The following is a 15972-nucleotide window of genomic DNA, read 5'->3' on the forward strand; positions in this document are numbered from 1 at the left end:
TAATTCCAACTCTGGGCCTTCACTGCCCTCTGGGGCAGAGCATTCCACACAGCCACCACTCTCTGGGTGAAGAAGTTTCTCCTCATCTCTGTCCTAAATGGTCTATCCCGTATTTTTAAGCTGTGTCCTCTGGTTCGGCACTCACCCATCAGCGGAAACATGTTTCCTGCCGCCAGAGTGTCCAATCCTTTAATAATCTTCTATGTCTCAATCAGATTCCCTCTTAGGCTTCTAAACTCAAGGGTATACAAGCCCAGTCGCTCCAGTCTTTCAGTGTAAGGTAATCCTGCCATTCTAGGAATTGACCTCGTGAACCTACGCTGCACTCCCTCAATAGCCAGAATGTCTTTCCTCAAATTTGGAGACCAGAACTGCACACAGTACTCCAGGTGTGGTCTCACCAGGGCCCTGTACAGGTGCAGAAGAACCTCTTTGCTTCTATACTCAATCCCTCTTGTTATGAAGGCCAGCATGCTATTAGCCTTGTTTACTACCTGCTGTACCTGCATGCTTACCTTCATTGACTGGTGTACAAGAACACCCAGATCTCTCTGTACTGCCTCTTTACCTAAATTGATTCCATTTAGGTAGTAATCTACCTTCCTGTTCTTGCCACAAAAATGGATAGCCATACATTTTTCCATATTAAACTGTATCTGCAATGCATCTGACCACTCACCTAACTTGTCCAGGTCACCTTGTAATCGCCTAACATCCTCCTCGCATTTCACCCTGCCACCTAGCTTAGTATCATCAGCAAATTTGCTAATGTTATTACTAATACCATCTTCTATATCATTAATATATATTGTAAAAAGCTGCGGTCCCAGCACTGATCCCTGCGGTACCCCACTGGTCACTGCCTGCCATTCTGAAACGGAGCCGTTTATCACTACTCTTTGTTTCCTATCAGCCAACCAACTTTCAATCCAAGTTAGTACCTTGCCCCCAATACCATGCGCCCTAATTTTGCTCACTAACCTCCTATTTGGGACTTTATCAGAAGCTTTCTGAAAGTCCAGGTACAGTACATCTACTGGATCTCCCTCGTCCATCTTCAGAGTTACATCCTCAAAAAATTCCAGAAGATTAGTCAAGTATGATTTCCCCTTCATAAATCCATGCTGACTCTGACCTATCCTGTTACTACTATCCAGATGTGTCGTAATTTCATCCTTTATAATAGACTCCAGCATCTTTCCCACCACTGAAGTCAGACTAACTGGTCTATAATTTCCTGCTTTCTCTCTTCCACCTTTCTTAAAAAGTGGTATAACATTAACCACCTTCCAATCCGCAGGAACTAATCCCGAATCTATCGAACTTTGGAAGATAATCACCAACACATCCACGATTTCTCGAGCCACCTCCTTCAGTACCCTGGGATGTAGACCATTAGGCCCTGGGGACATATCAACCTTCAGACCTAACAGTTTCTCCAACACCAATTCCTGGCAAATATAAATTCCCTTCAGTTCAGGTCCTTCAGCCACTGGTATCTCAGGGAGATTGCTTGTGTCTTCCCCAGTGAACACAGATCTGAAGTGCCAATTCAATTCTTCTGCCATTTCTTTGTTCCCTGTAATATATTCCCCTGTTTCTGTCTTCAAGGGCCCAATATTATTCTTAACCTTTTTTTTTGCCTTTCACATACCTAAAAATCTTTTACTATCCTCCTTAATATTATTGGCCAGGTTACCTTTGTACCTCATTTTTTCTCTACGTATTTCCTTCTTCGTAATCCTCTGTTGTTCTTTAAAAGCTTCCCAGTCCTCCGTTTTCCCACTTATCTTTGCTATATTATACTTTTTCTCTTTTAACTTTATATGTTTCTTAACTTTCCTCATCAGCCAAGGCCACCTGTGCCTCCTCCTAGGATCTTTCTTCCTTTTTGGAATGAATTGATCCTGCAATTTCTGCATTATACACAGAAATATCCGCCATTGTTCCTCCACTGTCATCCCTGCTAAGGTATTGCACCATTGAACTTTGGCCAGCTCCTCCCTCATAACTCCATAGTTCCCTTTATTCAACTGAAAAATTGTCACTTCCGATTGTACCCTCTCCCTCTCAAATTGCAGATTGAAGCTTATTGTATTATGGTCACTACTTCCCCAGTGGCTCCTTCACTTCAAGGTTCCTGACCAATTCTGGTTCATTGTACAATACCAGATCCAGAATTGCCTTCTCCCTGGTCGGCTCCAGCACCAGCTGTTCTAAGAATCCATCTCTGAGGCACTCCACAAAGTTTCTTTCTTGAGGTCCAGTACCATCCTGATTCTCCCAGTCTACCTGCATGTTGAAATCCCCCATAACAACTGTAGTAACATCTTTGCGACAGGCCAATTTCAGCTCCTGATTTAACTTGCATCTGACATCCAGACTACTGTTTGGGGGCCTGTAGATAACTCCCAAGAGGGTTTTTTTACCCTTAGTATTTCTCAGCTCTATCCACACTGATTCCAAATCCCCTGTTTCTAGGTCCCCCCACGCAAGGGACTGAATATCATCCCTTACCAACATGGCCACCCCATCCCCTCTGCCCGTCAGTCTGTCCTTATGCCTTGAATATTCATTTCCCAGGCCCTGTCCACTTGAAGCCACGTCTCAGTTATCCCCACAATATTGTATCTGCCAATTTCCAAAAGATCCTCAAGCCCCTCCATCTTATTTCTAATGCTTTGTGCATTCATGTGTAGTATTTTTAATTTGTTACTGCCCTCACCCTTCCCATCAGCTCCTATTTCACTCAACCTTACAGCATGATCCCTTTGAGTTTTCTGCCTCATTGATGCAGTTGTCTTTCTTGACTTCTCATGTTCTAACTTCCCCACCAATTTCCTTCTTAAACATCCAGTTTGTCCCCTCCCCCCTGCTACTTAGTTTAAATGTAGCTGTGTTGCAGTAGCAAGCCTGCCTGCCAGAATGCTGGTCCCTAACCTATTAAGGTGCAAACTGTCTCTCTTGTAGAATTTATGCTTATCACAAAACATACCCCAGTGATCCAAGAATTTAAATCATTGCTTCCTGCACCAGCTCCCCAGCCACACGTTCAAGTCCATTATCTCCCTGTTTCTAGCCTCACCAGCCCGAGGAACTGGAAGCAAACCAGAGATAATCACCTTGGAGTCCTGCTTTTCAGCCTTCTTCCTAGTTCTCCGCTGTAGTATGTTCCTCCTCTTCTTCCCGTCATCATTTGTGCTGACATGTACCACCACCTCTGGCTCTTCACCTTCGTCCTTGAGGATTTCCTGCACTCTGTCTGTGATGTCTTTAACCCTGGCACCAGGAAGGCAACACACCATCCTTAAGTCCCGTCTGCTGCCACAAAAGCCCCGGTCAGTTCCTCTCACTATGGAGTCCCTTATTACCACGGCTCTGTGCGATGTCCGACTCTTCCGCTCTGCCTCCACGCCAACTTTAGATTGACAGACCTGGCCCCTCGCGGACTGGCAGTGACATCTGTTTCTACTGTTTCCAAAAGATTCAACTTGTCCCTGACAGGTACTTCCCCCGGGGTCTCTTGCACCTGTCTCCTCTCTGCCTTCCTCATCGCCTGCTCTCTTCTGGTATGATTGATGTAATAACCTTGCTGAAGGTCTTGTCCAGAAAGATCTCGTTCTCTCGGATGAGCCTAAGGTCCTTGAGTTCTTTCATCAGTGCTGCAATATGCTCTGTCAGTAGCTGAACGTGCACACACTTTCCACACTTACACGAGCCAGACACACCAGAGTCGTTGACCTCCCACATCAAGCACCTAGCTCACTAAACCAGCTTGGCAGTCATGTCTTCACCCTCTTCAACTGTGGTGTAATCACTTCACTCAACCTCCTTGTCAAAAACTCCTGAGCTAAAGCCTCACTCTTCAATCCACAGGAACTTCCTTGGACCCTCTTTTTGTGGCAAGTCTGTGGAGTTTTTAGGCATAGAAGTGGAAGTAAGGCCATTCGGCCCATCGAGTCCACTCCGCCATTCAATCATGGCTGATGGGCATTTCAACTCCACTTACCAGCATTCTCCCCATAGCCCTTAATTCCTTCTGACATCAAGAATTTATCAATCTCTGCCTTGAAGACATTTAGTGCCCCAGCCTCCACTGCACTCTGCGGCAATGAATTCCACAGGCCCACCACTCTCTGGCTGAAGAAATGTCTCCGCATTTCTGTCCTGAATTGGCCCCCTCTAATTCTAAGGCTGTATCCACGGGTCCTAGTCTCCTCACCTAACAGAAACAATTTCCTAGTGTCCACCCTTTCCAAGCCATGTATTACCTTGTAAGTTTCTATTAAATCTCCCTTTAATCTTCTAAACTCCAATGAATACAATCCCAGGATCCTCAGCCATTCCTCGTATGTTATACCTATCATTTCAGGGATCATCCGTGTGAATCTCCACTGGACACGCTCCAGTGCCATTATGTCCTTCCTGAGGTGTGGAGACCAAAACTGGACATAGTTCTCCAAATGGGGCCTAACCAGAGCTTTATAAAGTCTCAGTAGTACAACGGTGCTTTGATATTCCAGCTCTCTTGAGATAAGTGACAACATTGCATTCACTTTCTTAATCACGGACTCAACCTGCATGTTTACCTTGAGAGAATCCTCGACTAGCACTCCCAGATCCCTTTGTTCTTTGTCTTTACGAATTTTCTCACCATTTAGAAAGTAGTCTCAGCTTTTATTCTTTTTTCCAAAGTGCAAGACCTCGTATTTGCTCACGTTGAATTCCATCAGCCATTTCCTGGACCACTCTCCCAAACTGTCTAGATCCTTCTGCAGCCTCCCCACTTCCTCAGTACTACCTACCTGTCCACCTAACTTCGTATCATCAGCAAACTTTGCTAGAATGCCCCCAGTCCCTTCATCCAGATCATTAATATACAATGTAAACAGCTGCGGCCCCAACACTGAACCCTGCGGGACACCGCTTGTCACTGGCTGCCATTCCGAAAAAGAACCTTTTATGTTGTTGTGGTTCTGTTCGCCGAGCTGGAAGTTTTTGTTGCAAACGTTTCGTCCCCTGGCTAGGAGACATCATCAGTGCTCTGGAGCCTCCTGCGAAGCGCTTCTTTGATGTTTCTTCCGGTATTTATAGTGGTCTGTCCTTGCCGCTTCCGGGTGTCAGTTTCAGCTGTCCGCTGTAGTGGTTGGTATATTGGGTCCAGGTCGATGTGTTTGTTGATGGAGTTTGTGGATGAATGCCATGCCTCTAGGAATTCCCTGGCTGTTCTCTGTCTGGCTTGCCCTATGATAGTAGTGTTTTCCCAGTCGAATTCATGTTGCTTGTTGTCTGAGTGTGTGGCTACTAGGGATAGCTGGTCGTGTCGTTTCGTTGCTAGTTGATGTTCATGTATGCGGATTGTTAGCTGTCTTCCTGTTTGTCCTATATAGTGTTTTGTGCAGTCCTTGCATGGTATTTTGTAAACTACATTAGTTTTGCTCATGTTGGGTATTGGCTCCTTTGTTCTAGTAAGTTGTTGTCTGAGCGTGGCTGTTGGTTTGTGTGCCGTTATGAGTCCTAAGGGTTGCAGTAGTCTGGCTGTCAGTTCTGAAACGCTCCTGATGTATGGTAGTGTGGCTAGCCCTTTTGGTTGTGGCATGTCCTCGTTCCGTGGTCTATCTCTTAGGCATCTGTTGATAAAGTTGCGCGGGTATCCGTTTTTGGCGAATACCTTGTATAGGTGTTCCTCTTCCTCTTTTCGCAGTTCTGGTGTACTGCAGTGTGTTGTGGCTCTTTTGAATAGTGTCCTGATGCAGCTTCGTTTGTGTGTGTTGGGGTGGTTACTTTCATAGTTTAGGACTTGGTCTGTGTGTGTTGTTTTCCTGTGTACCCTTGTGGTGAATTCTCCGTTCGGTGTTCTCTGTACTATCACGTCTAGGAATGGGAGTTGGCTATCCTTTTCTTCTTCTCTCGTCAATCGGATTCCTGTGAGTGTGGCGTTGATGATCCGGTGTGTTTTTTTTTTCTTTTTTTTCTCTTTTTTTCGGAAATAGAAAAAAAAACACACCGGATCATCAACACCACACTCACAGGAATCCGACTCACGAGAGAAGAAGAAAAGGATAGCCAACTCCCATTCCTAGACGTGATAGTACAGAGAACACCGAACGGAGAATTCACCACAAGGGTACACAGGAAAACAACACACACAGACCAAGTCCTAAACTATGAAAGTAACCACCCCAACACACACAAACGAAGCTGCATCAGGACACTATTCAAAAGAGCCACAACACACTGCAGTACACCAGAACTGCGAAAAGAGGAAGAGGAACACCTATACAAGGTATTCGCCAAAAACGGATACCCGCGCAACTTTATCAACAGATGCCTAAGAGATAGACCACGGAACGAGGACATGCCACAACCAAAAGGACTAGCCACACTACCATACATCAGGAGCGTTTCAGAACTGACAGCCAGACTACTGCGACCCTTAGGACTCATAACGGCACACAAACCAACAGCCACGCTCAGACAACAACTTACTAGAACAAAGGAGCCAATACCCAACATGAGCAAAACTAATGTAGTTTACAAAATACCATGCAAGGACTGCACAAAACACTATATAGGACAAACAGGAAGACAGCTAACAATCCGCATACATGAACATCAACTAGCCACGAAACGACACGACCAGCTATCCCTAGTAGCCACACACTCAGACAACAAGCAACATGATTTCGACTGGGAAAACACTACTATCATAGGGCAAGCCAGACAGAGAACAGCCAGGGAATTCCTAGAGGCATGGCATTCATCCACAAACTCCATCAACAAACACATCGACCTGGACCCAATATACCAACCACTACAGCGGACAGCTGAAACTGACACCCGGAAGCGGCAAGGACAGACCACTATAAATACCGGAAGAAACATCAAAGAAGCGCTTCGCAGGAGGCTCCAGAGCACTGATGATGTCTCCTAGCCAGGGGACGAAACGTTTGCAACAAAAACTTCCAGCTCGGTGAACAGAACAACAACAACGAGCACCCGAGCTACAAATCTTCGCACAAACCTTGCAGAACCTTTTATCCCAACTCTCTGCCTTCAGTCAGACAGCCAATCCTCAATCCATACCAGTAGTTCACCTCGAACACCATGGGCCCTCACCTTGCTCAGCAGCCTCCCGTGTGGCACCTTATCAAAGGCCTTTTGGAAGTCTAGATAGACCACATCCACTGGGTTTCCCTGGTCTAACCTACTTTTCACCTCTTCAAAGAATTCCAACAGGTTTGTCAGACACGACATCCCCTTACTAAATCCATGCTGACTTGTTCTAATCAGACTCTGCTCTTCCAAGAATTTAGAAACCTCATCCTTAATGATGGATTCTAGAATTTTACCAATAACCGAGGTTAGGCTAATTGGCCTATAATTTTCCATCTTTTGTCTTGATCCTTTCTTGAACAAGGGGTTACAACAGCGATCTTCTAATCATCCGGGACTTTCCCTGACTCCAGTGACTTTTGAAAGATCTCAACCAATGTCTTCGCTATTTCCTCAGCCACCTCTCTCAGAACTCTAGGATGTATCCCATCAGGGATTCCTGAAGAAGGGCTTATGCCCGAAACGTCGAATCTCCTGTTCCTTAGATGCTGCCTGCCCTGCTGCGCTTTTCCAGCAACACATTTTCAGCTCTGTATCCCATCAGGGCCAGGAGATTTATCAATTTTAAGACCTTTTAGCTTTTCTAGTACTTCCTCTTTTGTAATGGCAACCATACTCAACTCAGCCCCCTGACTCCCTTTAATTGTTGGGATACTACTCATGTCTTCCACTGTGAAAACTGACGCAAAGTACTTGTTAAGTTCTCCTGCTATTTCCTTATCTCCCATAACTCGGCTTCCAGCATCAGTTTGAAGTGTCCAAATGTCTACTTTTGCCTGTCGTTTGTTTCTTATGTATTGAAACATTTACTGTCATTTCTAATATTACTCGCTAGCCTACCTTCTCCTTCCTTATTTCTCTCTTTGTTATCCTGTGTTTGTTTTTGTAGCCTTCCCAATCTTCTGATTTCACGCTGCTCTTGGCCACTTTATAGGATCTCTCTTTTTCTTTAATTCATTTCCTGACTTCCTTTGTCAGTCATGGCTGTCTAATCCCTCCCGGATAATCTTTCTTTTCTTGGGGATGAACCTCTGCACAGTGTCCTCAATTATACCCACAAACTCCTGCCATTTTTGCTCTACTGTCTTCCCCGCAAGGCTCTGCTTCCAGTCTATTTTTGTCAGTTCCTCCCTCATGCCCTCATAATTACCTTTATTTAACTGTAAATCACATCCGATTTTGCCTTCTCTCTTTCAAACTGCAGACTGAACTCTACCATATTATGATTGCTGCTTCCGAAGTGTTCCCTTACTTTAAGATCTTTTATAAAGTCTGGTTCATTACATGGCACTAAGTCCAGAATAGCCTGCTCCCTTGTGGACTCCATGACAAACTGTTCCAAAAAGCCATCCTGTAAACATTCCATGAATTCCCTTTCTTTGGATCCACTGGCAACATTATTTACCCAGTCCACCTGCATATTGAGGTCTCCCATGATCACCGTGACCTTGCCTTTCTGTCATGCCTTCTCTATTTCCCGGTACATGTTGCGCCCCTGGTCCTGACCACTGTTAGGAGGTCTGTACATAACTCTCATTATGGTTTTTTTGCCTTTGTGGTTCCTCAAGTCCACCCATACAGACTCATCATCCAACGCTATGTCATTCAGTGCTATAGATTTAATTTTGTTCTTAACTGACAAGGCAACCCCACCCCCTCTGCCCAACTCCCTGTCTTTTCGATAAGTTGAAAATCCTTGGAGGTTTAACTGCCAGTCCTGACCCTCCTGTAACCACGTCTCTGTGATGCCTACCATATCATAATCATTCACTATGATCTGTGCCATGATTTCATCTGCTTTGTTACGAATGCTACGAGCATTCAGGTAAAGTGCCTTAATGCTAACTTTATCGTTAAAGATATTGGAAGTCATAAGATGTCCTAAGTTATCCTTCCTTTTTGCTGCATTCCCAGTCTGCCTCGAGTTCAAATCTGCCTGCACAAATGCTATCCTGTTGCTTATCTTTCGATTTAACTCCATACTCCCTGTCACTTTCACTTCACCCCCCCCACCCCAACCAACTCAGAAGTTCAAAGTCCTACTGACCACCCTATTTATCCTCTTCGCTAGAACAACGATACAGATCCACCCGGTTCCAAAACTGATGCCAATGCTCCATGAAGTGGGATCCCTCTTTCCCACACCAATCCCTTAGCCACATGTTAATTTCCCTAATTTTCTTATCCCTTTGCCAATTGGCACGTGGCTCAGGCAGTAATCCGGAGATTATGACCCTTGAGGACCTGTACTTAAATTTTCTTCCTAGTGCTTCGTAATCCCCAAACAGGCCCTCCACCCTAGTCTTGCCTATGTTGTTAGTACCAACGTGGACCACAACAACTGGATCCTCCCCCTCCCGCTCCAATATCCTTTCAAGCCAGTCAGAGATGTCGTGGGCGGCACGGTGGCACAGTGGTTAGCACTGCTGCCTCACAGCGCCTGAAGACCCGGGTTCAATTCCCGACTCAGGCGACTGACTGTGTGGAGTTTGCACATTCTCCCCGTGTCTGCGTGGGTTTCCTCCGGGTGCTCCGGTTTCCTCCCACAGTCCAAAGATGTGCGGGTCAGGTGAATTGGCCATGCTAAATTGCCCGTAGTGTTAGGTAAGGGGTAAATATAAGGGTATGGGTATGGGTGGGTTGCGCTTCGGCGGGTCGGTGTGGACTTGTTGGGCCGAAGGGCCTGTTTCCACACTGTAAGTAATCTAATCTAGAAAAAAAAATGTCCCGCACCCTGGCACCGGGCAGGCAACACACCATGCGAGACATGGTATTTTAATTTAGGTTAGAGGAGGAGGAAGGAGGGAGGCCCTACATTGTAGGACCTGGGGTCTAGAACACACCCACTCAAATAACAATCACTTACCTTCCCGACCGGCTTTGCGCTCTGCCTTCACTTCGGCTAGCTCCCGCCTCTCTCTGATGCGAGAAAGAAAGCCCAGAATTAATCAAGAGTAGGAATTGCAGCAAGTTAAAACCTGAGTGGCATAGTCTTGGATGAACTCAAGTATAGGAAGTGTAAAAAATAGGTGATCAGCCAGTATGTGTTTAATTAGTCAAGTCAGAAGGTTATAAAGTATTAAAATGGAAATATTTACATTGAATTATGGAGTCATTTGGTACTTACATCATATTCATCTATTTATTAATTCTTTGTTTAAATATGTTAATACTGATCTGTTTGGAAGCTCTGTCAAATTCATACAGCCCTGCTTGTACTGGAAGCACATGTCACCTTCTCACATGAAATACTACCCTCACGTCAGTGCAAGCATGCAGTGGTACTGTTCAGAGGATGCAATTAATCGTGTGTTAAATGGAATAAATTTAAGTATCTCAATTTCAACTTTTGTATTTTATTGCAGATTATCATAGAATCATAGAGATGTACAGCATGGAAACAGATCCTTTGGTCCAACCCGTCCATCCCGACCAGAGAGTTGCAACTGCCAGCACCCGGCCCATATCCCTCCAAACCCTTCCTACTCATATACCCATCCAAATGCCTCTTAAATATTGCAATTGTACCAGCCTCCACCACTTCATGTGACAGCTCATTCCATACACGTACCACCCTCTGTGTGAAAATGTTGCCCCTTAAGTCTCTTCTTTATCTTTCCCCTCTCACTCTGAACATAAGCCCTCAAGTTCTGGACTCCCTGATCCCAGGGAAAAGACTTTGCCTGTTCATCCTATCCATGCCCCTCATGATTTTGTAGACCTCTCTAAGGTCACCCTTCAACCTCCAACGCTCCAGGGAAAACAGCCCCAGCCTGTTCGGCCTCTCCCTATAGCTCAAATCATCCAACCCTGGCAACATCATTTTAAATCTTTTCTGAACCCTTTCAAGTTTCACAACATCTTTCCGATATTCCAAAAGTGTCCTCATCAACGTCCTGTACAGCCGCAACATGACCTCCTAACTCCTGTACTCAATACTCTGACCAATAAAAGAAAGCATACTAAACACCTTCTTCACTATCCTTTTCACCTGCGACTCCACTTTCAAGGAGCTATGAACCTGCACTCCAAGGTCTCTTTGTTCAGCAACACTCCCTCGGACCTTACCATTAAGTGAATAAGTCCTGCTAAGTTTTGCTTTCCCAAAATGCAGCAACTTGCATTTAGAGTCATAGAGAAGTACAGCATGGAAACAGACCCTTCAGTCCAACCCGTCCATGCTGACCAGGTATCCCAACCCAATCTCGTCCCACCTGCCAGCACCCAACCCACATCTCTCCAAACCCTTTTTATTCATATACCCATCCAAATGCCTCTTAAATGTTGCAGTTGTACCAGCCTCCACCACTTCCTCTAGCAGCTCATTCCATACACGTACCATCTTCTGTGTGAAAAAGTTGCCCCATAGATCTCTTATCTGAATTAAACTCCATCTGCCACTTCTCAGATCATTGGCCCATCTGGTCTAGGTCCTGTTGTAATCTGAGGTAACCTTCTTCACTGTCCACTGCACCTCCAATTTTGGTGTCATCTGCAAACTTACTAACTATACCTCTTATGCTCACATCCAAATCATTTATGTAAATGACAAAAAGTAGTAGACCCAGTACCAATCCTTGTGGCACTCCATTGGTCACAGGCCTCCAGTCTGAAAAACAATACTCCACCACCACTCTCTGTCTTCTATTTTTGAGCCAGTTTTGTATCCAAATGGCTAGTTCTCCCTGTATTCCGTGAGATCTAACCTTGCTAAGCAGTCTCCCATGGGGAACCTTGTTGAAAGCCTTTCTAAATCCATATAGATTACATCTACTGCTCTGCCCTCATCAATTCTCTTTGTTACATCTTCAAAAAACTCAATCAAGTTTGTGAGACATGATTTCCCACGCACAAAGCCATGTTGACTATCCCTCGCCTTTCCAAATACATGTACATCCTGTCCCTCAGGATTCCCTCCAACAACTTGCGCACCACCAAGGTCAGGCTCACTGGTCTACAGTCACCTGGCTTCTCCTTACCACCCTTCTTAAACAGTGGCACCACGTTAGCCAACCTCCAGTCTTCCGGAACCTCACCTGTGACTATCGATGATACAAATATCTCAACAAGAGGCCCAGCAATCACTTCTCTAGCTTCCCACAGAGTTCTACGGTACACCTGATCAGGTCCTGGGGATTTATACACCTTTATGTGTTTCAAGACATCCACCACTTCCTCCTGTATAATATGGACATTTTGCAAGGTGTCACCATGTATTTTCCTATAATTCTATATCTTCCATGTTCTTTTCCACAATAAATACTGATGCAAAATACTCGTTTAGTATCTCCCCCATTTTCTGCAGCTCCACACAAAGGCTGCCTTGCTGATCTTTGAGGGGCCCTATTCTCTCCCAGTTACCCTTTTGTCCTTAATGTATTTGTAAAAACCCTTTGGATTCTCTTTAATTCTATTTGCCAAAGCTATCTGATGTCCCCTTTTTGTCTTCCTGATTTCCCTCTAAAGTGTACTCCTATTGCCTTTATAATCTTATACTTTACACTCGATCTATCCTTCTTTTTCTTAACCAAACCCTCAATTTCTTTAGTCATCCAGCATTCCCTATACCTACCAGCCTGTAGTTCTGTTTCTAATTATTGCGACACAGTGGGGACTGATTTATTCATTCCTGTAATTATAGTTATTGGACATTGTTTTATTTATCTCTGTGAACAGGAAATGGGGCTGAAATTCTTTTCAGACCTTTAATCAATGAGCAGTAGAGATCATGTAATTAAATCTTGTACGTGAAATATAACAGTCTAATTCAAGCTGCAACTTTCAGTAATTAATAAGCAATAACTTTTTCTGAACATCATATTTGATGCTAAATTTTATTTTTTTTTAATTAGGCAACAACATTACCAGAAAAATATAAGCAAGGAAAGCTGCATGCTTACAAGCTTATCTGCAAAATTATGAAACGACGTCAAGATGTTTCACCTAATTCTGATTTCCTGGTTCACTTCTACAATATAATGCACAGTGGACTCTTAAATCTTGATCAGGTTAGCTTTTCCTGTTTAAAGTCTATTTGTGTATTTTCAGATGTCCAGAATTTGAGTTATTTAATTTAAAGTTACAGGTTAAAGTTGCTGTTATTGTAAGTTTTTTTTTGCTTAGTGAACAGGCTAGAGACTGTTCCATTACAAGCAATGTAGGTTTGAGATATTTTGCTACCACACCTCAAGATAGTTGAAATAAGCCAATTAGACCTGGTCCAGAGCAAAGAAAAATTAAAACTTTGAACAGATAATTTATCTTGCATGTGCTTTGCAAGTAGTTTTTTGAGCAAGTGCTATAATTGAGAAGAGAAAAGAAGAAATCAATGAAGTGAATAATCTTAGAGTGGTGGGTAAAAATAAACATACTGTTGCAAAAATCGCAGGTCTATCATTTCTGGTAATGTGTATAAACCTTATGTCTGAGGTATTGCTTCAGTATATTTGCTGCATTAATGTAATTAGCAAATAATTTCTGCATTTGATTTGTTTGGAGCACTGCGCTAAGTGTCAGCAGTTGCACTCTAAGACCAACATTATTGCTTGTTCTATTTGATGTATACAATGAGAAACTGTCCATTTTAGTTGTCTTCTGTTTTAATCTTATTTTTAAAAATACTTTAGGATATTGTGAACACCATCATCAAGCATTGTTCTCCAAGGTTCTTTTCTATTGGGTTGCCTGGTGCTACCATGCTAATTTGGGATTTTATAGTTGCTGCTAGTAAAGTAACATTCTCCTCTTCACTTAATGTAAGTCAATACATATTACTATATTTTCTGATTAATTAATGTAGCTTATTTTGAAAATTCAGTCAACATTACTTTGTGATTTCTGTAGTCAACAGGAAAAATATTTGGAATTAAGAGGTAATGTGTGGGCATGTCATCTGGAATTAATAAATATTAATGTTTGGAAATGTTCAGTACCGCAGAACTTGAAATTTGCTGTAAAAAGAATCATTTTATGAGGCTTTTGTCTTGCACTCATCAGGACGTTTTATAAGAATACAAAATCAATATATATAGTTCCAATACAAGCATATGTATCACAGCATGATCCTGAGTGATAGTTAGTTGTCAGTATAATTCTTTGCGCACTCATATTGTCCAATTGAAGAATCGCATCAAATGTTGGACCCTATTGCAGATATAGAACATAGAACATAGAAGGATACAGCGCAGTACAGGCCCTTCGGCCCTCGATGTTGCGCCGACCGAATCCAACCTAACCTATACTAGCCCAATAACTTCCAAATGCCTATCCAATGCCCGCTTAAATGACCATAAAGAAGGAGAGTTCACCACTGATATATTAATTTCAGAGCTGGTGTGATGCCAGGTTTGTATGTCATTCATCCCGATGATTCGTGGATCGTATCAAACTGCATTTCCCTTCAGTCATTCAATCAAGTACCAACAAGCAAGGACAAAAACAGAAGTTGCTGCAAAGGCTCAGCAGGTCTGGCAGCATCTGTGAAGTGAAATCAGAGTTAACGTTTCGGGTCCAGGGACACTTCCTCAGAACTTGGACCCGCAATCTTAATTCTGATTTCTCTTCACAGATGCTGCCAGACCTGTTGAGTTTTTCCAACAACTTGTTTTTGGTTTTGATTTACATCATCCACAGGTCATTCAGATTTTATCAACAAGAAAGATACTGTTTGCATCCAAAATAGTTCATGCTAGGGCATTCCATGAACTCACAACCCGCTGTGTGAAGAATCTACCCCTAACATCTGTCCTATACCTACCACCCCTTAATTTAAAGCTATGTCCCCTAGTAACACCTGACTCCATTAGCGGTAAAAGGTTCTTAGTATCTACCCTATCTAAACCCCTAATCATCTTATACACTTCTATCAGATCTCCCCTAAACCTTCTCTTCTCCAATGAGAACAGCCCCAAGTGCCTCAGCCTTTCCTCATAAGATTTTCCTACCATTCCAGGCAACATCCTGGTAAACCTCCTCTGCACTCGTTCTAAAGCTTCCACATCCTTCCTATAGTATGGCGACCAAAACTGCACACAATACTCCAGATGAGGCCGCACCAGAGTCTTATACAACTGCAACATGACCTCAGGACTCCGGAACTCAATTCCTCTGCCAATAAAGCCCAGTACACCATATGCCTTCCTCACAGCACTATTTACCTGGGTGGCAACTTTCAGAGATCTGTGTACATGGACACCAAGATCCCTCTGCTCATCCACACTACCAAGTAGCCTACCATTAGCCCAGTAATCCATCATCTTGTTATTCCTACCAAAGTGAACGACTTCGCACTTAGCTACATTGAATTCCATTTGCCACATTTCCGCCCAGCTCTGCAACTTATCTATATCCCGCTGTAACCTACCACTTCCTTCCTCACTATCCACAACTCCACCGACTTTTGTGTCATCCGCAAACTTGCTTACCCAGCTTTCAAGTCCTTCCTCTAGATCATTTATAAAGATAACAAAAAGCAATGGTCCCAAAACAGATCCTTGTGGTACACCGCTAGTAACTGCGCTCCAAGATGAACATAATCCATCAACTACTACCCTCTGTCTCCTTCCAGCCAGCCAATTCCTAATCCAAACCTCTAATGTATCCTCAATGCCATACCTCCGAAGTTTTAGCATTAGCCTACCATGGGGAACCTTATCGAACGCCTTACTAAAATCCATATACACAACATCTACTGCTTTACCCTCATCCACTTCCTTGGTCACCTTCTCAAAGAACTCAATAAGGTTTGTGAGGCACGACCTGCCCTTCACAAAACCATGCTGGCTATCCCTGATCACGTTATTCCTACCCAGATGTTCATAAATCTTATCCCTTACCATTCTCTCTAAGACTTTGCCC

The 15972-nt window shown here is 43.7% G+C and overlaps 1 protein-coding gene across 9 annotated transcripts in view; it reads left to right on the forward strand.

Annotated features, from left to right (window-relative positions):
- ralgapa1 (Ral GTPase activating protein catalytic subunit alpha 1) overlaps positions 1-15972 on the forward strand; it is a 319967-nt gene that overhangs the window by 152387 nt on the left and 151608 nt on the right. For all 9 annotated transcript variants that reach the window (XM_060829079.1, XM_060829081.1, XM_060829087.1 and 6 more), the window contains exons 24-25: positions 12969-13124; positions 13743-13871. In XM_060829079.1, coding sequence (XP_060685062.1) covers positions 12969-13124; positions 13743-13871 — 285 coding nt within the window. The remainder of the gene's footprint in view (positions 1-12968; positions 13125-13742; positions 13872-15972) is intronic.

The sequence above is a fragment of the Hemiscyllium ocellatum genome, chromosome 8 (assembly GCF_020745735.1).
Source record: "Hemiscyllium ocellatum isolate sHemOce1 chromosome 8, sHemOce1.pat.X.cur, whole genome shotgun sequence".
NCBI classification, from domain to species: domain Eukaryota; kingdom Metazoa; phylum Chordata; class Chondrichthyes; order Orectolobiformes; family Hemiscylliidae; genus Hemiscyllium; species Hemiscyllium ocellatum.